The 20,289-nt window shown below is 43.3% G+C and overlaps 1 protein-coding gene across 4 annotated transcripts in view; it reads right to left on the bottom strand.

Moving 5' to 3' along the window:
• ANKRD13A (ankyrin repeat domain 13A) overlaps positions 1-15,933 on the bottom strand; it is a 64,296-nt gene extending 48,363 nt beyond the window's left edge. Inside the window, exons 1-3 of one of the 4 annotated variants that reach the window (XM_075830723.1) lie at positions 15,808-15,933; positions 12,632-12,867; positions 418-550 (exon numbers count right to left, since the gene is read on the bottom strand). In XM_075830723.1, the coding sequence (XP_075686838.1) occupies positions 418-550; positions 12,632-12,727 (229 nt within the window). In that variant the 5' untranslated portion in view covers positions 12,728-12,867; positions 15,808-15,933. The other 3 variants (XM_075830705.1, XM_075830733.1, XM_075830714.1) reach the window with 3 other exon arrangements.
• Between the last annotated feature and the right edge of the window lie 4,356 nt (positions 15,934-20,289).

Raw genomic sequence — 20,289 nt, 5'->3', positions numbered from 1 at the left:
TCTCTGCCTCCCATTGATTTCAGGGGCATGTGCTTTTTTTTTTTTTACCGCTAGTGGCTAAAGACTGTTGCGGGAAAAAAAAAAAAAAAACCTCTGCCTTCCATTGAAAATCTATGGGCGGCGGTTTCTGGCGTTTTTTTTTATGCTGATCCTGCGTCAGAGAATGTTTTTTTGGTTTTTTTGCGTGGACCTTGGCTATTCTCTTCAGGGAAACCCACACGATTTGGTGCGGATTTCCTTGTGACGGTCACCGGATTTGCTGAAGAAATTACATGTGGATGCACTTTTATATTACACTTGAAATGAATGGGGAACCATGTTAAACATGGCGGCATCAAGTTCTCCAGAGTGGGAGATTCTCTGTTAGCCTGAGAGAAGAGCAGTGTAAAATATTAAGAAGTATGAATGATTGTTTACCAGTCCAGCCATCCCGGTTTTCTTTTGTGACATCTGCCTTATGCCTGAGAAGAACCCTAGCAGACTCCAGATGTCCTAAGGAAACAGCAAGGTGTAATGGTGTCCTGCCCCGTGGATCGAGCTCTTCAATATCCTGTTAGGAAATATGTGATTGAGTACTTTAGAAAAATATGGTTATTTCCTTCATACGAACAATACATTCAATTAAATATAGAATATAGCATTATTAGGGTTTATAAGCTGGCACACACTGCAACTGCTACCATTCTCTATGTCCATTTTGCTTTGAGCTTGGATATTTTGGCCTCTCTACAGCTAGATTGACAGCAGTTCTATCCAGTTTGATGTAACTAATGTGCATGTAAATACGGTTTCAACGAATGGTTCTAAACATCAATTTCCAGCTCTCAACAACAACATATCAGAAGGAAGTTAAAACCAGAGGTACACTTAAAAAAACAATACATAAATATAAATCAAGGCCGATTCTTTATTTGACCCGACTGAACATATTATACGCCAACAAAACCATCTGTATGAATAATTCAGGTCATATTTTAAAGCTTATTTTACTGAACGACACCTTGACGATTAAGAAACCCTCTTCTAATTTATAGTGGCTTAGTGGTAGAGAAGACTCCAATATACATGAGATAGAGAAATGATAGAACCTGACGTATAAATCTCCTCCATTAAAGGAGTGTTCCGAGACTAAGGCGGAGTTCACACGTAGCGGATTTTCATTGCAGATTTTACCCTTTGCAGTGCAAACCGGTAAGATCTGCGGCAAGTCTGCAACAAAAAAAATCTGCAACGTCTTTACTTTTGCTGGGAATAGGGTAATAAAAAAATGTGTAATCTATTTTCAAGCCAAGACTGACTGTTGCGGTCACGTGATGTCACATCACAACTAAGACCTGTAAGCAGGTTATGGCTAAGTGTGGATCTACAGGAGGCAGAATTTGTTGTAGTAATTTCTCCCGAGATCCCGAAACAAAGTGGCTCGTTATGCTACATTGTTTCTGTAACTCCTATTCACTGCTGTGGGAGTTACGGAAACCGCAGAGCTCAGGTGCCACCTCGTAACGCAGTGGCAGGGGACCAGCGATAGTGGGAGAAGGTAGGACGGTGTTCAGGTGGCCCCGTTCAAGATAGATGCGGGTCCCAGGGGGCATCTATCGGACATTTATGTGGAATAACCAAACCTCATCCATACGCTGCAGAAAATTTTTGTGCAGAAGTTGACTTGCGGTGTGGATTTTTGAATCTGCAGCATAAAGCTGGGCGATTAACCAAATTAATTTGATTCATTTGCCCTTAAGGCCTCTGACAATTCTGTTTTGTTTTTTTTAACAGAATCGTTAAATCGATTTTTGTAGTGGCGCCGTGCTGGAGGAAGAAGCTCCGCCCCGCCACCTCATCACTACCTTGTTCACCCCATCCGACAAGCTGCGCCCCATGGAACTGTTCTGTAGTGGACAAAATGATACAGTATGGAACAGCAGTTCCGTGGGGAAGCAGAGACTCCTAGTATATAGCCACACCGCCCCGTAGATAGAACCACCCCCCCCTTGTAGATCGCACCACCCCCCCCCCCCCCACCACCTCCAGTAGATAGCGCTGCTGTAGCTCCCACTAGGAGCTGTATCCCCGGTCAAAGTGTCGGAAACCTCTGGCCGGGGGTTCAGCCCCTAGTGGCAGCTACAATGACCGCTATCTACATGAAGGATGGGGTGCTACGATCTACAAGGAAGGGGGTGGGGCTGCTATCTGCAAGGGTGTGTGGCACTATATGGGGGCCCTGTGGCACGGTTACTATATGGAGGCCTGTGGCACTATCTCACTATATGGGGGCACGGTGTCACTATCTACAGGGACATTGCGGCACTATCTACATGGGCACTGTGGGGTTTTCAGGGGATTGGGACAAAAAAAAATAAAAAAATAACCCTGACAAAGGAAATCTATTTGGAGACACTGATGCAAAATGGACATGAAAAACGGACAGTTGATCAGTTATTAATGGCAATTTTTTTTCACGGTCGTGTGATTGTAGCCTAAATGACTATGATGCCAGAAGTCCCGTTCACATGTACCGTGTTTGGGTCGGGAAAATCCAGCTGACACACAGACCATTTTTCACGGTCGTGTTAATCCGGCCTTAATGCCACGTAACCCTCCATGGTGGGGCCGGTACTGCACAGGGTCCCGCACACACTTCAGACACTATAATGTAATCTCTCCGCAGAGTGCCCGCTCGGCGCTATCTGCCTGGCCCTGCTGCAATTTACACTGTTCTCATCTGCAATGTCGAAGACCGGCTGAGGTGGTGACGGGCAGAGAGGGATGTTCGTGCACACAGTGCAACATGGATTATAGATTATGTTAACCTGTTCCCTGCCGGGGAGCACAAATTATAATCAATTAGATAAACATTTTTCCAATAGTATTTCTGATGAAGTATTTGCACTGGTTAAAAGTTATGAAGTTACATAGAATTATTATAGTAATATATGATAACAAGTTACTTATATAAAAGGAAATCATTTATTAAATTATCTCTTGGTATTTTTTTCAGTTTATTTATCAGTAATAAGAAAATCGAGATTCAAAATTGAAGATCGCCCATAGGGTTGAAAAAAAATCTAATTTAATTTTTTGTCAAAATCGCCCAGCCGTAATGCAGCATGTCAATTTATGCTGCGGAATGTTTGCGCATTTGTCTGATTTTTTTCCATTAAGTTCATTGTGTGGAAAGAAAAACAATCTGCAACAAATGGCAAACGTTGAGTTTTTTGCTTGGAATGCATGCATTTATGCAGCAAAAATTTCCAACTAGAAGGAAAAGAAAAAACAAAAAACACAAAACCCTTTTTCTACTTTAAAATAAGACCATACTCACCAATCCCGACGCTCCCGTAACGACACGTCCCTGCTCCCCAGGCTGATCTTGGCCCTATGTGATCGCTGAACCCAAGCATAGGTTGCAGCGTCACGTGGGGCAAGATGTCATCCGAGAAAGCCAGCTCAGGGACAACCCAATGGGAGCAGGGACATGAGGGAAGTATGTTTTTTTTTTAGGTTTTGTTTTTTAAATCCTTTCTTCTCAGCGGCAAATCCGACCGAAAATCTGCACCAAACCAAACATGAAATTTGAGCGAGATTTTCTTGCAGAGCTTTCCACAGCAAATCCAACCCATGTGAACTTACCCTATTAGTGGCAACTTAGCAGCCGTCATGGCAGCGAAGCAAGGGATTTTTGGGACAGAAAGTATATTGCAAACTTTACGGCAGTCCACAGACCAAGAATCACTGCAGTCTTGGAATACCCCTTTAATTATCTTATGTCCCTTTTTTCTTTAAAATCACTGGGTAATCCTCCAGCACGATAAAACCAAAAGAGAGATTCATTTTGTATAATCTGGCGCACTTAAATTCTTGTAAATAGTAAGAGCATTACAATAATTAGGAATATTACACATAAGAAGATTTCAGAGGAAAAATCTTTAGTATAAGGGCTTATTCAGACGAACGTATAATAGGTCCGTGCAACGCGTGTGATTTTCACACGCCTCGCACGGGCCTATGTTACTCTATGGGGCCGTGTAGACTGTCCATGAGTTTCACGCAGCGTGTGTCCGCTGCGTAAAACTCACGACATGTCCGATATTTGTGCGTTGTTCGCGCATCACGCACCCATTGAAGTCAATGGGTGCGTGAAAAACACGCGCAGCACACTGAAGCACTTCCGTGGGACGCGCGTGATTCACGCAACAGCAGTAAAATGTATGAATGAAAACAGAAAAGCACCACGTGCTTTTCTGTTTACAAACGGAGTGTCATAATGATGGTGGCTGCGCGAAAATCACGCAGCCACGCATCATACGAGGGTGACACACGGAGCTGTTAAGTACCTTTTGTGCGCGCAAAACGCACACGTTCGTGTAAATCCGGCCTGAGTATGTTGGTATACACATTATAGGATTCCTGCCAATATATTAATGGTTATTATCCGCACAGCTGCCATATGAAACCCCATTCCCGTCAGGATTCCTCCAATGCAGCAGTGAAAGCGCGGCAACCTGTGTGCTCATTACCAGTCAATACTAGAAATTAAATATAAGAAATGAACGTAAAACATTTTTTAAATATATTACATGAAATACTTTAATAAAATAAATGTTTATTACCATGCACCGTGATCTAAGAGATTTTCGCTACCAAATCGGCAATATTCCACAGAACACATCTAGGAAGTAGATGCATCTGAGGTGTCCACGTTTTTGGACTTATAGGACCCGCTAACTTTTCATTTAATAATACACTATTAACAACTCAGTGAGCGCAACGTATATCACCAGAGCTATGAGCCATGTCATCTGTGCACCGTGATGGGGCTATGCTCGTAACGATACACTGCTGCTTTATTCAAAACGTGACAACTAAAATGGCCGAAGTTCCAGCCCTGTGCTTACCCAGTATTTATAACTCTGGCATTGCTTGCAAATTTTTCAGTTGGAGATTTAGCATTATATTAACTTGGATCACAAAGCACAACGTACCGGACATTAAAGGCTATGTACACCTTTGAAAGGCAAATTTTTATTTGTTGTTTTTAACAGAAAAGGTGTATTAGGCTATGTTCACACAGAGTATTTTGCAGGAGCAATATCTGCCTCAAAATTCAGTTTGGAACTTTGAGGCAGATATTCCTCTCCCTGCACGCCGATTTTCGCACCGTTTTTCGCCCGCGGCCATTGAGCGCTGCGGGCATAAAACACCGTGAAATACGCTTTCTCTGCCTCCCATTGAAGTCAATGGGAGGTCAGAGGCGTAAACGCCCGAAGATAGGGCATGTCGCTTCTTTTTCCCGCGAGGCAGTTTTACTGCTTGCGGGAAAAAAAGACGCCGACGCCTCCCATTGAAATCAATGGGAGGCGGTTTCGGGCCGTTTTTGCCGAGTTTTGCGACGCAGTTTCCGCGTCAAAAAACTCGGCAAAATACTCCGTGTGAACATAGCCTAACAAATACTTTTTATTAAAAATGTGCTTAACTTTTTTTTTTTTTTTAGATACAGCTGCTCTGTATTCTCTATACAGAGCAGCTGTATCTAGCGTTATTCACTGAATCCGTCAGTCCCAGTGACCTGACAGGTTCAGTGACAGCGGGTCTTGCGTGACTGACACGCAGGATCCACCTGTAAACTATCACATCTAAGTTATGAACTTAGGTTATGGTTATGATTTAGATTATGGCTATGGTTTAGATTTATCAAAACTGGTGCAAAGGTAAATGGAGAAGTTGCTCATGGCAACCAATCAGGTTGCTGGTTTAATTTTCAAAGGGCGTCTGAGAAACAAAATGTGTCACCTGACACAGTACTTCACTTTTCCTTTTCACCTGTTTTAATCAATCCACATGCATCTTTAGGTAGCAATAAAACATGCATGTATGTCTGTCCGCTGTCTCTAACATCTTGTCCGCTCTCTGAAATGAAATCCTTAAAAAAAAGCTGAGCTCCTTGTGTTTCCACCATCTACTAACCTATCTAAAGGCCGGTTCACATCAGCGTTCGCTTTCCCTTCAGGTGTTCCGTCAAAGGTTTCCGTTTGTCGACCGCGCTATTCATTCCGCTGAAGAAACAGAAATCTGCCGGAACAGTGACAAACGGAAACCATTAGCAAGGTTTCCATCACCATTGATATCAATGGGGACGCAAATGGAAGCTGTGGTTTCCGTTTGACTTTCCATTGCAGGGTTCCACGACGGAAACCTCCGACGGAACCCCTGAACGGAAAGCGAACGCTGATGTGAACCGGCCCTAAACCGGTTGTTTCCATCTCAGTGTGTGGCACTACATTAACTCCTAGGCAGCACGGCGCTGTCTCAGGGTATGTTCACACGCCTTATTTTCAAGCAGAAAAGCCTGGTCTTAAAGAGGCTCTGTCACCAGATTATCAAATCCCTATTTCCTATTGAATGTGATGGGCGCTGCAATGTAGATAACAGCAAGGTTTTTTATTTCTTTTTTAAAAAACTATCATTTTTGCCCAAGTTATGAGTAATTTTATATTTATGCAAATGAGCTTTTCAATGGACAACTGGGCGCGCTTTCTCGTTTTACCAACTGGGCGTGTATTGTGTTTTTACCAACTGGGCGTTGTGAATAGAAGTGTATGACGCTGACAAAACAATGTCATGCACTTATCGTTCCCAGCCAGCTTCTTTCACTACAGACACACAGCGTGACGTCACCCACCGGTCCTTCAACCTTGGCGTCGGACAGAGAAGATACATGGGATCCAGCCGTCCGAGAAGTTAATATGCTCGTCTCTAGGGAGTTCACTATGCTTACCTACACACGGTGATGCTGCTGCAGATTCAACTGTACTCTCTCGGACGCCTGGAGCCGATGTGTCTTCTCTCTTCCGATGCCAAGGTTGAAGGACCTGTGGGTGACGTCACGCTGTGTGTCTGCAGTGAAAGAAGCTGGCTGGGAACGATGAGGTGCAGGTCACTTCTTGGGACGTTTTTGGAGGAGTTTTTCCATTGACGTCCGTAAAAAACGCAGCGAAAAACGCAAGTTGTTAAAAAGACATCTGAAAATCAGGAGCTGTTTTCATCTGAAAACAGCTCCGTATTTTCATACGTTTTTGCTCACTGCGTGTGAACATACCCTCATATTCAATGCCCTGGACACTCAAGTCACCTGACCTCAAAAACCATCTCCAGAATACGCCCTTTTCTTCCTGAGGAAACAACCAAAACTCTCATTATCTTTCGGATTCACTTGCTTTTTGACTACTGTAACTCATTATTAGTTGGTCTTCCCCTCACTAAACTCTCGCCTCTCCAATCTACCCTCAATGCAGCAGCCAGGCTCATCTTTCTGATCAACTGCTACATCAACACCTTTACCCTGTGCCAGTCACTGCACTAGTTACCCATTCCCTTCAGAATAAAATGTAAACTTATTAGGCTATGTTCACACTGAGTTTTTTGCAGGAGGAAAATTCCTCCTGCAAAAACTGCTCCAGATGGTTTTTGCACAGTGGTTTGACAAAAACTCGTCAAAACACTCGTCGAGGCGTTTTTTTCCGCTTTCTGACTGATTGAAATGGGGTTTTGGAGGCGGAACCACCTCAAGATGGGTCATGACGCTTCTTTTTACCGCGACGCGTTTTTTTTACTCGCGGTAAAAAACTCGTCCAACTCCCATTGAAATCAATGGGAGGCATTTTCGGGCGGTTTTTATGGAGTTTTGCGTCGCGGTTTTCGCGTCAAAAAACTGTGTGAACAGTGCCTAACTCTCACCCACAAAGCTCTCCACAGTGCTGCACCTCCTTACAACTCCTCCCTCATCTCTGTCTACCAGCCTACTCGTGCTCTACGTTCTGCCAACGACCTTAGATTAAAATCCTCCATAATCCAAACCACCCACTCCCGTCTCCAAGATTTTCTCATGCTGCACCAGTCCTCTGGAATGCGCTACCCCAGACAATCAGATTAATTCCCAATATCCACAGTTTAAGCATGCCCTGGAAAAACATTTTAGACTATTACATTCCCTAATCTGACTCCTTTTTTTTTTGCCGCCCATTACATAAGTTCTCAGAACCTGACCCCTTCATTCAGCAGTTTCCCCCACACGCTAATACACTTCATATCCGTCATACACGGATACTGGCTGGTGACCGGCTCATGCAGCTTTATGTGTAATACCCTATGTGTATAAAAGATGGCCGGACCATTGTACTGAACAAGCACCTTTTACCTCGTGTGTCACTCCGATCTCCTCATAGATTGTAAGCTCTTGCGAGCAGGGTCCTCACTCCTCTTGTATCTCTTACTATTTCTTCATAGAGTGTAAGCTCCTGTGAGCAGGGTCCTCTCTCCTCTTGTATCTCTTACTATTTCCTCATAGATTGTAAGCTCTTGTGAGCAGGGTCCTCACTCCTCTTGTATCTCTTACTATTTCCTCATAGATTGTAAGCTCTTGTGAGCAGGGTCCTCACTCCTCTTGTATCTCTTACTATTTCCTCATAGATTGTAAGCTCTTGTGAGCGGGTCCTCACTCCTCTTGTATCTCTTACTATTTCCTCATAGATTGTAAGCTCTTGTGAGCAGGGTCCTCACTCCTCTTGTATCTCTTACTATTTCCTCATAGATTGTAAGCTCTTGTGAGCAGGGTCCTCACTCCTCTTGTATCTCTTACTATTTCCTCATAGATTGTAAGCTCTTGTGAGCAGGGTCCTCACTCTTGTATCTCTTACTATTTCCTCATAGATTGTAAGCTCTTGTGAGCAGGGTCCTCACTCTTGTATCTTACTATTTCCTCATAGATTGTAAGCTCTTGTAAGCAGGGCCCTCACTCCTCTTGTATCTCTTACTATTTCCTCATAGATTGTAAGCTCTTGTGAGCAGGGTCCTCACTCCTCTTGTATCTCTTACTATTTCCTCATAGATTGTAAGCTCTTGTGAGCCGGGTCCTCGCTCCTCTTGTATCTCTTACTATTTCCTCATAGATTGTAAGCTCTTGTGAGCAGGGTCCTCACTCCTCTTGTATCTTACTATTTCCTCATAGATTGTAAGCTCTTGTGAGCAGGGTCCTCACTCCTCTTGTATCTCTTACTATTTCCTCATAGATTGTAAGCTCTTGTGAACAGGGTCCTCACTCCTCTTGTATCTCTTACTATTTCCTCATAGATTGTAAGCTCTTGTGAGCAGGGTCCTCACTCCTCTTGTATCTCTTACTATTTCCTCATAGATTGTAAGCTCTTGTGAGCAGGGTCCTCACTCCTCTTGTATCTCTTACTATTTCCTCATAGATTGTAAGCTCTTGTGAGCAGGGTCCTCACTCCTCTTGTATCTCTTACTATTTCCTCATAGATTGTAAGCTCTTGTGAGCAGGGTCCTCACTCTTGTATCTCTTACTATTTCCTCATAGATTGTAAGCTCTTGTGAGCAGGGTCCTCACTCCTCTTGTATCTCTTACTATTTCCTCATAGATTGTAAACTCTTGTGAACAGGGTCCTCACTCCTCTTGTATCTCTTACTATTTCCTCATAGATTGTAAGCTCTTGTGAACAGGGTCCTCACTCCTCTTGTACCTCTTACTATTTCCTCATAGATTGTAAGCTCGTGAGCAGGGTCCTCACTCCTCTCTTACTATTTCCTCATAGATTGTAAGCTCTTGTGAGCAGGATCCTCACTCCTCTTGTATCGCTTACTATTTCCTCATAGATTGTAAGTTCTTGTGAGCAGGGTCCTCACTCCTCTTGTATCTCTTACTATTTCCTCATAGATTGTAAGCTCTTATGAGCAGGGTCCTCACTCCTCTCTTACTATTTCCTCATAGATTGTAAGCTCTTGTAAGCAGGGCCCTCACTCCTCTTGTATCTCTTACTATTTCCTCATAGATTGTAAGCTCTTGTGAGCAGGGTCCTCACTCCTCTTGTATCTCTTACCATTTCCTCATAGATTGTAAGCTCTTGTGAGCAGGGTCCTCACTCCTCTTGTATCCCTTACTATTTCCTCATAGATTGTAAGCTCTTGTGAGCAGGGTCCTCACTCCTCTTGTATCTCTTACTATTTCCTCATAGAGTGTAAGTTCTTGTGAGCAGGGTCCTCACTCCTCTTGTATCTCTTACTATTTCCTCATAGATTGTAAGCAGGGTCCTCACTCCTCTTGTATCCCTTACTATTTCCTCATAGAGTGTAAGCTCTTGTGAGCAGGGTCCTCACTCCTCTTGTATCTCTTACTATTCCCTCATAGAGTGTAAGCTCTTGTGAGCAGGGTCCTTACTCCTCTTGTATCTCTTACTATTTCCTCATAGATTGTAAGCTCTAGTGAGCAGGGTCCTCACTCCTCTTGTATCCCTTACTATTTCCTCATAGATTGTAAGCTCTTGTGAGCAGGGTCCTCACTCCTCTTGTATCCCTTACTATTTCCTCATAGATTGTAAGCTCTTGTGAGCAGGGCCCTCACTCCTCTTGTATCTCTTACTATTTCCTCATAGATTGTAAGCTCTTGTGAACAGGGTCCTCACTCCTCTTGTATCTCTTACTATTTCCTCATAGATTGTAAGCTCTTGTGAGCAGGGCCCTCACTCCTCTTGTATCTCTTACTATTTCCTCATAGATTGTAAGCTCTTGTGAACAGGGTCCTCACTCCTCTTGTATCTCTTACTATTTCCTCATAGATTGTAAGCTCTTGTGAGCAGGGTCCTCACTCCTCTTGCTTGAATTGTAGTTTCGTTTTGTCACTATGTAATGTCTGATATTGTCTGTACACGTTCCCTCTGAATTGTAAAGTGCTGTGCAACATGTTGGCGCTCTATAAAGATTAATATTATGTACGTATGTAGCCTAGCAGACTATAGCTAAACTAGCAATTATTCATGGACAAGTTTTTACTTTTCATCTTTTTTTAATAAGTCTTGGTTGATCGGAGAAAAAAAAAAAAAAAAAAAAAAAAAAAAAAAAAAAAAAGGGGTAAGTAAAAGCCAACACTAATTCTAAAAGACTGGAAAACAGAACATATTTTCATAAAAAACGTCTGAAATGGCTCCAAGCACATGGGCACCAGAGATAATGCTTTGGCCACCATGGCTCCTGAAATAATTCTAGCCATGTCACATGCTTCAAGCTTTTTATACAGTTTTATTCAGGGATATTCCATTTTAGCTTTCCGCTAATTTCGTTTCTGGAACAGTAGTGGAAAATACAGCATTCACACATTGCACTGCTTTACAAAGCTGCGCCACAACTACAGAAACAAACCGGTTGTGCGTACGGATAACAGCGATCGGGTGTTTTAATGTTTGGGTATGTGCACACGATATCGACAATTACGGCTGACATTATGAAGCCGTTTTCAGGAGAAAACAGTTCCTGCATTTCAGACGTAATTGGTCATTCTTGCGTTTTGCGAGGCGTCCATTACTGCCGTAATTTGGAGCTGTTCTTCATTGAAGTCAATGAAAAACGGCTCCAATTACGTCCCAAGAAGTGTCCTGCACTTCTTTGCCGAGGCTGTTATTTTACGCGCCGTCTTTTGACAGCGACGTGTAAAATGACAGGTCGTCGGCACAGTACGTCGGCAAACCCATTGAAATGAATGGGCAGATGTTGGCCGACGTATTTGAGCCGTATTTTCAGGCGTAATTCGAGGCGTAAAACGTCTCGTTTACGCCTGAAAATAGGTCGTGTGAACCCAGCCTAACAAAACAAAGCTGTGGCACATAGGATATGATATACAAAAAAAAAATAAACGTTTTCAGATGCAAAAAGTGTGTGAGTGACATGTGGACAATGGTTTTTTTTAAATAGCAAATAATTTTTTTTAAAAGAAAAAAAAAAAAAAAACAGCAATGAAATACTATGTGTGAACAAGGCCTAAAAGAAACAGTAAAAATAAGGTTTCAACACCATGGACAGCACAAAATATCTAGTGATAATTAGGACTCTCCAATGTCCAAAGATTCTGACCTTAGAACGCGCCGTTTATAAAAACACCTAGCGGCAATATACGCAGGTCACATCTTAGTCACAGGCCCTATAGTGTGCAGATTTGAGAACGCAGACTGTTCATTCATTGTCATAACCACCAAGTCGGTTGATCGGGTCTCCCCTCCTCCATTACGAACAGATCATAGGGTTTGTCATAACAGGGATCACACTCCAGGTTATTAATGCTATTTTTTTTTCTAAACGCATAAATAGATCCTGGGAAGATCAGACTTTCCCTCCTGGATCTGTCCACGTTTTAAAAGATAAAAATCAGAACTAGTAACTAATAATAAAACCAGGCTCAGAGAACACAAGTGGGTGTCAGAAAAAGCTGACCTGGTATTACCATCAAGAAACCACTATCCTATCAGCAATGCTGTAAAGCATAAAGAGAATGGGGAAACCATAGAGTAACATATGGACACGTTAGATTTAGGGAGACAAAAAGGGTTACAAGGGGATTAAATGCCATAGGGTGTGAATAATAAACATCTATTGGGTAAAAAAAAAAATGGATCTTAAAGCGGGGGATGGGTTCGGTTACATAGAAGGCTAGAAACACATATATACATACACACGTCACCTCCAGTCTTCATATATATTAATGTGGGTAACCTAGTACAAGATCAGTACTGATAAAGAACAACAATAGCCACAACGTGACAACTCTGCTACATATAGGATACAGACAGGATGCGCTTACCCTCCCTTCCAGCTCCCTCTCCAGGGCACGGAAGTCATTATTCCAGACGAGTACATGCAGGGGATACACGGCTTGCGGCTCCTCTCCGGCATTCATCCTATAGGACAGGCTGAGCTCTTGGGCCTGACTGGATCACCCCCCTCGGATAACACCCCCGGATCGGGCCGCCTTGGCGACACCGGACTCTCCAATACAACTTTTCAAAACAGGGAAGTGCCGGGAGTCTCAAGTGACAGCTGCAGGGGGGACACAAGAACAGGGACATCACTCTATAACCATATAGTCGGCGCAGGCGCACAGAGCGCAGATAGCAGGATGCTGAGAAGTACACACAGGAGTGCGCCACACCCCACCGTCACTCGTCCCCTACATCAGCCGGCATACTAGCGCAGCAGCTGGAAGCCCCCGCTGGGAGGTGCTGCAGATGGTGCGATCCGTGGGATGGACGCGGCCATTGTCATAGTGCAGGGGAGGAGCTGTCCCGTCCTCGTACATAATCTCATAAGCGCCGGTCGTCACCGTTACTAACCAGAGGCAACACTGCATGCGACCTATCATGTCGACGCTGCGCGATATGGTTACAAGGTGCTGGTGTCATTTCCATGAGCCATAGCTTCATCCCTGGTAATGGTGTGGCCCCAGTAATATACGCAGTTGTGAGAAGCCCTACACAGCAGGTTTTCCCCCACCCACATATATTTCACTTGCTATAAGCAGCGCGGCGGCAGCGATGTAACGTTACAACCGTCAAGCTTCTGTTACCTTCACAGCTTGGTGAAGCAAAGACACATACGGAAGTTAGAACCTCTTGCGTTCCAAAATTTGCGTTTCACGTCTCGCTGTACGTGCGGACGCCGTTTGTAGGCGGAGCAACAGCGTGACACATTGCAGTTCTTGCGTTGAGCTTCCATTCGCTATACAGTATTCAAACCACGCCCACCCCTTTCAGCCCCAAGTGATTGGTTAGAACTGGTATGTCTGGAGGTCAACTGTGTAGGATTGCTATGATAAGTGTAGTCAGTCTGTCACTTGTACGACTGCGGTTTTTGGACCACAATGCGGTTATGTATAGAAGCTCTGATCGTATGTTTTTACATGTAGTTTTTGAAGTGCAGAGGTTTTGTAGATTTTTAAAGCATCATTTCTAGCTTCCAGAACCACCATTTTCTAGAAATCAGAAGTACAAGGCATTGCTAAAGTCAGTTCTCTGAAACTCGAATCCCAAACTGATGATTGGGGCCAGGAAAACCTAAAGACTTTTTACGCTAGAGATGGTCCCGGTGGAATGGTTGCCACACTTTGACCTGCTCCTCCTTCTTATTACTTCAATGGGGGGGGGGGGGGGGGGGGGGGGGGGGGGGGGGGGGGGTTATCTTACGGATGCCCTGAATGTCTATGGTCAGAATACACCGTTCACATCACTTTCTTTCCCTACGATTAGCGTTTATGTCAGAAAAGCTATTAGCGTACATGATAAACGTGTCCATATGGCTCCATTATCCCGATGGAGGCCAAAAGAGTGTCCTTTTGGACACCATCGGGCTGGTATACGTCAGTATACCTTTTTTAGATCTGGAATAGTGTAGTAGCCTATGCTATTCCATACAACAGAATCCCTTAAAAAGGTGTTGTTTTTTTTAAACATGGGAGCCTATGCGTGACCAGTATATGGTATATGTCACAGGTATACGTCATGGGCTTTTTTTTAGCTTTTCATGACTTGAGTGATATAAAAAGGTCCCTTATCACGAATAAGAGCCACCAGAAAGTTACACTTAGAAGCAGTCATAAGTTGCCACAGCTAATAAAATAGTATTACAGAAGTTGACCAGTTTAATATGCCTTAATGATAAGCTGGTGATTTGCAAGAAATACACATCAACAGTGGAAAACGACTTTTATCATGCAAAGTGAATATGAACTTTACTTGCTTCGCTATTATCAGGAAATGTCATATTGTTTCAATCAAGTTTTAACATTAAACATATTAAATGGATTTATATGGACAGTGATAGCAGGAGCTTTGTGATGCTCAAGTCCCCGGCCAGAGGGTTGGCAACTGGAGAAGCCCCTGACATCAGTGTCTATATATGGGTAGTGATGTCAGGAACTACAATAGCAGTGTCCCCGGCCAAAGCTTTGGAAGTACTCTGGCTGGGAACTCTGGCCCTGGGGTTCCCCTTAATGTTACTATCCATATATGGACAGAGATGTCATGAGCTTCCCCAGGGCCAAAGTCCATGGGCAGAGTGCTCCTGATACTCTGCTCGGGAATCCATATACTATATTCCTGTGATGGATGCCATACAGTGGCATCTATCAATTATAGGCTCCCATGTTAAAAAAAAAAACGTAAAACTAACAGTATACTTTTTTTCAGAGATCCTTTAGGATAAAATAGCGTAGTCTACTACGCTATTCCATCCTTGAAAAAAAAGGTATACTGTCGTATACCAGCCTGACGGAGACCAAAAGGACGCTCTGTTAGTCTCCGTCGAGCTATTGGAGCCCTATGGACACGTTTAGCGTGTACGTTAGGAGCTTTCCCGATGCACACGCTAAATGTAGGGCAAAAACGCGATGTGAACTCGGCCTCATTTGTAAAAAAAACATGCACCTACAGACAAACATACCCTACTATAGTAAGTCTGTGCTATAGGCTAAAAAAAAGTCTGCGCAGGAGCCAAAAAAGAGAGGTGAGTTCCTTGTGAGAAATCATTATCAAATGCAGAGTTGTTTGCATAAAATTCACGTTCTGTTGTGGTGCATGAACAGGAGCTAGTAAGAATAATAATAATCTGGAGGATTGAGGACCCTGCTCGCAAGAGCTTACAATCTATAAAGGAAATAAGGGAGACGCAAAGTGTAAAAGTGTTTGTTCAATACAATGGCCAGCCATCTTTTATACAAATTTTTTTTTTGCCTATTAATAAAACATGTACAGAGGCAAAGTGAGAGATAATGTCATCTCAATCTCCATGCATGCTTCTACATCTAACTTGTAGTTGTTAGATGAAGCTTAAATGTCATTTAAATGGCATTTTCATAAACTATAACAATGTATACATGGCATATATGTCACTGTGCGGGGTGTGGACCCACTGGGCCGTACTGCGTAGCGGGATAGCAGCTGGCCAAACAGGTATGATACAACGTCTATAGTCCAGAAAGGGTACCTGAGGCAATGTAGACAGTAGCGATGATTCAGGCTTAAGATGAGGCTCCGGCAGTAGACAGACACCTGGCGGGTGTGACACAATAGATGCAGCGAGAGACACAACTCGACTTCAACTCTAGACGGCACAGAGGCTCGGTAGCACGGGATACAGGCAGCAGGAACGGGTAACACTGAGAACTGGAAAACACTAGGAGACCATTTGCAAAACAAACTTCAGGAAACACAACAACGCTCAGGCATTGATCAACAGGGCGGAGCCCCTTTTATAGTCCAGCAGCATTCTAGGCTCATTGCAGATTCTCTGCAACTGGACGCGCACTGGCCCTTTAAGACCGTGCACGCCCTGTGGGATACAGTCTCTGAACCAGGAAGTGAGTGCCGGCGTCTCTCAGGAGGAAGATGCCGCCGAGAACTCACACGTCCATGGCCGCGGCCGTCAGAGGGTAAGTCAGAACGACGGGCCGCGGCCATAGACGTTACAATATATTGTAATATAATAGTAACTTACCCATAGAAAATAGTGATGGCTACCTGGCGTCACACCCTGACACGCGTTTCGGCTCCAGGCCTTCGTCTGGGGGTGGTGCCAGAGAGTCACGGGAAACTATTTAAAGGTCCGTAGACCAATCAAAAGTGGTTGGCTTACCAAGTAGCAGCTGTAGAGTATAATGAGAAGGTAGCCAGTATGAGACGCATGTTATCCTCGCCGTACCCAGGGGTGCGACATCCGGCTGACACCGATGATGTCAAACGCAACGAAGCGTCATGCGTGAGACGTATCCATGACAATGGAGGCCACCGCCGCTAGCCGGCGAGTACGCATGTGTCAACCCCACCTCCTAGAAAAAAATGCACAAAAGAATTGTGCCAGTCTCTCCAGCAGGGGGAGCAACCATATAATGGTCACATGACCCCATGGCTAACTCTGCATCTGCCAAAAACTTACCAACATGTAAAAGAGTAATATTGTCCATATGTATCTCTATTTAACAGCCCAAGATCAGCACATTTATATACAACTCCGTAGGAGTGACAAAACACTTTTCACACATTCAGAAACATACATGATGTAACCTGTCCCTAATCTTTCCCTCTCTATATAATACATAAACACACAATATGGATATACATATTTCAATAAAATCATACCATATTAGAACCTGATAAAGTGATAATGATGTGTAAAAATAATAAAAGCATACGTGTTGCTACATTCTCCCGGAACGCGAACCAGGGACTTTAACTATATAGAACATAGTGCAAACCATTACACTACAAGTAGTATTGCGAAACTATAATGCAGTATAAGCTTATATAACTTAAACTGTGTTGTAACAAAAGAAATAAACCCATAGGTGAAAATATAAGTGAAATTTTTTTTTTGTAAAATCATCCAGGCTAATAGCCAGGGACCTTGCATGTATAAAGCAACTGTGCTAAAACCACTACACTACAAATAGTGTTGCTAAAATGTGAGACAACGGAAACTAGGGTGAATTAAATGCATGGAGGGAATTTTCCCCATGCCAGTGGGTATGTGGACTCTCACGCCAAAAATTGAAACAATCGATCCACGTGTAAATACATAAAAATTTGTTTGTGTGTGTAAAAAAAGTGATAATGTAGCAAATAAAAAAATAAAAATAAAAAAATATATATAACAAATAAAAACACATCATCCCAGGACAGTCACTATGTAGAGCTGACGTGTTAACCACTACACTTCGAATAACAACACCAAACTGTGAGGCAATATAGGTTTATATGCCTTAGACTATATTTCACAAAACAAATAAGTCCATAATGTGTGAGGGTATGAATGGTAAAAGTTGAAAGTTCAACCAGGCCTTGAACCAAGGACATGGCATGAGCAAAACAAATGTGCTAACCTCTACACTACCATCAATATTGCTAAATGGTAGCAATACAAGCATATTTGAATTAGCTATATTATACAAAAGAAAATCATCCCTATGCAGATAAGTATAAGAACTCTCATGCCAAAAAATGATGATACATGAGACAGTCGATCCAAATAAATGTGCATGAAAATGTGTTGATGTGTAAAATAAAGAAATAAAGAAAAAATGCGACAAATGTAAAGAGAATATGTGCTAAGTGTGTTAGCAAAACTAAAAAAGGAAAAATGATGAGAATAATGAAAGCTTTATATGTGTGTATACATGAAATACAACAAAATATGTGTATACAGTATGAAAAGAATCAAAGATATTTATTTATATGCTTTGAGTATACATATACCTCTGATAAAAGTAAATATCCTAGAGTCACCAAAAAATAGTGAGTCCACTATGCAGCATTAATAACAAAAACAAACCAAGTGCATGGAATCAATGAAAATATATATATAAAACTACTACCAAGTGAGCATATAAAAAATAACTATGTGAGAACAAGATTGTAACTTGTGTTGATACATAAATATGTATCTTGTACATCATATTTTTATATATATATATATATATATATATATATATATATATATATATACACACTACCATTCAAAAGTTTAGGGTTACTTAGAAATTTCCTTATTTTTGAAAGAAAAGCCCAGTTTTTCTCAATGAAGATAACATTAAATAAATCAGAAATACACTCTATACATTGTTAATGTGCTAAATGACTATTCTAGCTGCAAACGTCTGGTTTTTAATGCAATATCTACATGGGTATATAGAGGCCCATTTCCAGCAACCATCACTCCAGTGTTCTAATGGTACATTGTGTTTCTAACTGTGTTAGAAGGCTAATGGGTGATTAGAAAACACTTGAAAACCCTTGTGCAATTATGTTAGCACCGCTGTAAACAGTTTTGCTGTTTAGAGGAGCTATAAAACTGACCTTCCTTTGAGCTAGTTGAGAATCTGGAGCATTACATTTGTGGGTTCGATTAAACTCTCAAAATGGCTAGAAAAAGAGAGCTTTCATGTGAAACTCGACAGTCTATTCTTGTTCTTAGAAATGAAGGCTATTCCATGCGAGAAATTGCCAAGAAACTGAAGATTTCCTACAACGGTGTGTACTACTCCCTTCAGAGGACAGCACAAACAGGCTCTAACCAGAGTAGAAAGAGAAGTGGGAGGCCCCGCTGCACAACTGAGCAACAAGACAAGTACTGTAATGATGGGGGTAAGGAAACAGACAAGTGAGCCCTATTCTACCCGCCACTCAGTCCCTGCCTACTTGCAACGACCCGCCCTAGGCGACGGGGTACAACTGGGCGACGGTCCCTACGCTCAATAAGTGCACGACAGACCAACAGACAAGGGTACACAGAAGCAAGGGAAAAGGGGCAGTTGCCCACGGCAACACCGCGAGCAACAAGAGTGGTGAACGAGTCGAGTCAAACCAGGAGTGTACGAGGTACCAAACGCAGAGCAGGAGAGTAGTGAACAAGCCGAGTCAAACCAGGAGTGTACGAGATACCAAACGCAGAGCAGGAGAGTAGTCAGTAAGCCAGGGTCAATATGAAGCAGGGTCAAATGGTTCAAGAAGCTGCAGCAGGGCCAGGAAACAAAACGAGAAGAATCACAAGCAAGGAGGAACAGGAAAGGCAGGTATAAATAGACAGAGGGCGGGAGCTAGCTCCGTCTGGCCAGGCTGTGATAGGCTCTCCCACTCCTAAGCCTGCCATCCTGAGTGGTGGAAGATGGAGTCAGTCTCACAGACATAGAAGCAGGTGCAGACTGATTACCTATGGGCGTGGATACAGAAGCTGTGCCTGGCAGATCCTTAACAGTACCCCCCCTTTTATGAGGGGCCACCGGACCCTTTCTAGATGGACCTGGTTTATTGGGGAAACGAAGGTGGAACCTCCTGACCAATACCCCAGCGTGAACATCCCGGGCGGGTACCCAAGTCCTCTCCTCAGGCCCGTATCCTCTCCAATGGACCAGGTACTGGAGGGAGCCTTGGACCATCTTGCTGTCCACAATCTTGGCCACCTCGAATTCTACCCCCTCAGGGGTGAGAACGGGGACAGGAGGTTTCCTCGAGGGAGCCAAGGACGGGGAGCAGCGTTTAAGGAGGGAGGCATGAAACACGTCGTGTACTCGAAAAGATGGGGGCAACTCCAGTCAGAAGGAGACAGGATTGAGGACTTCAATGACCTTGTACGGCCCTATAAACCGGGGAGCAAACTTCTTGAACGGGACTTTAAGGCGCAAGTTCTTTGACGATAGCCACACCAGATCCCCGACCATAAACAAGGGGTTAGCAGAACGTCTTCTATCTGCCTGAGTTTTTTGTATGCTCTGGGACGCCTCTAGGTTCTTCTGAACCTGGGCCCAGACTGTGCACAGTTCCCGATGAACGACCTCTACCTCGGGATTGTTGGAACTACCAGGTGAAACGGAGGAGAATCGTGGATTAAACTCAAAATTACAGAAAAAGGGGGAGACCCCTGACGAGTTACTGACCCGGTTATTAAGGGAAAATTCGGCGAGGGGAATGAATGAGA

This window comes from Rhinoderma darwinii, chromosome 1, assembly GCF_050947455.1.
Source record: "Rhinoderma darwinii isolate aRhiDar2 chromosome 1, aRhiDar2.hap1, whole genome shotgun sequence".
Classification (NCBI taxonomy): domain Eukaryota; kingdom Metazoa; phylum Chordata; class Amphibia; order Anura; family Rhinodermatidae; genus Rhinoderma; species Rhinoderma darwinii.
This window is presented reverse-complemented; position numbering and strand designations above follow the sequence as displayed.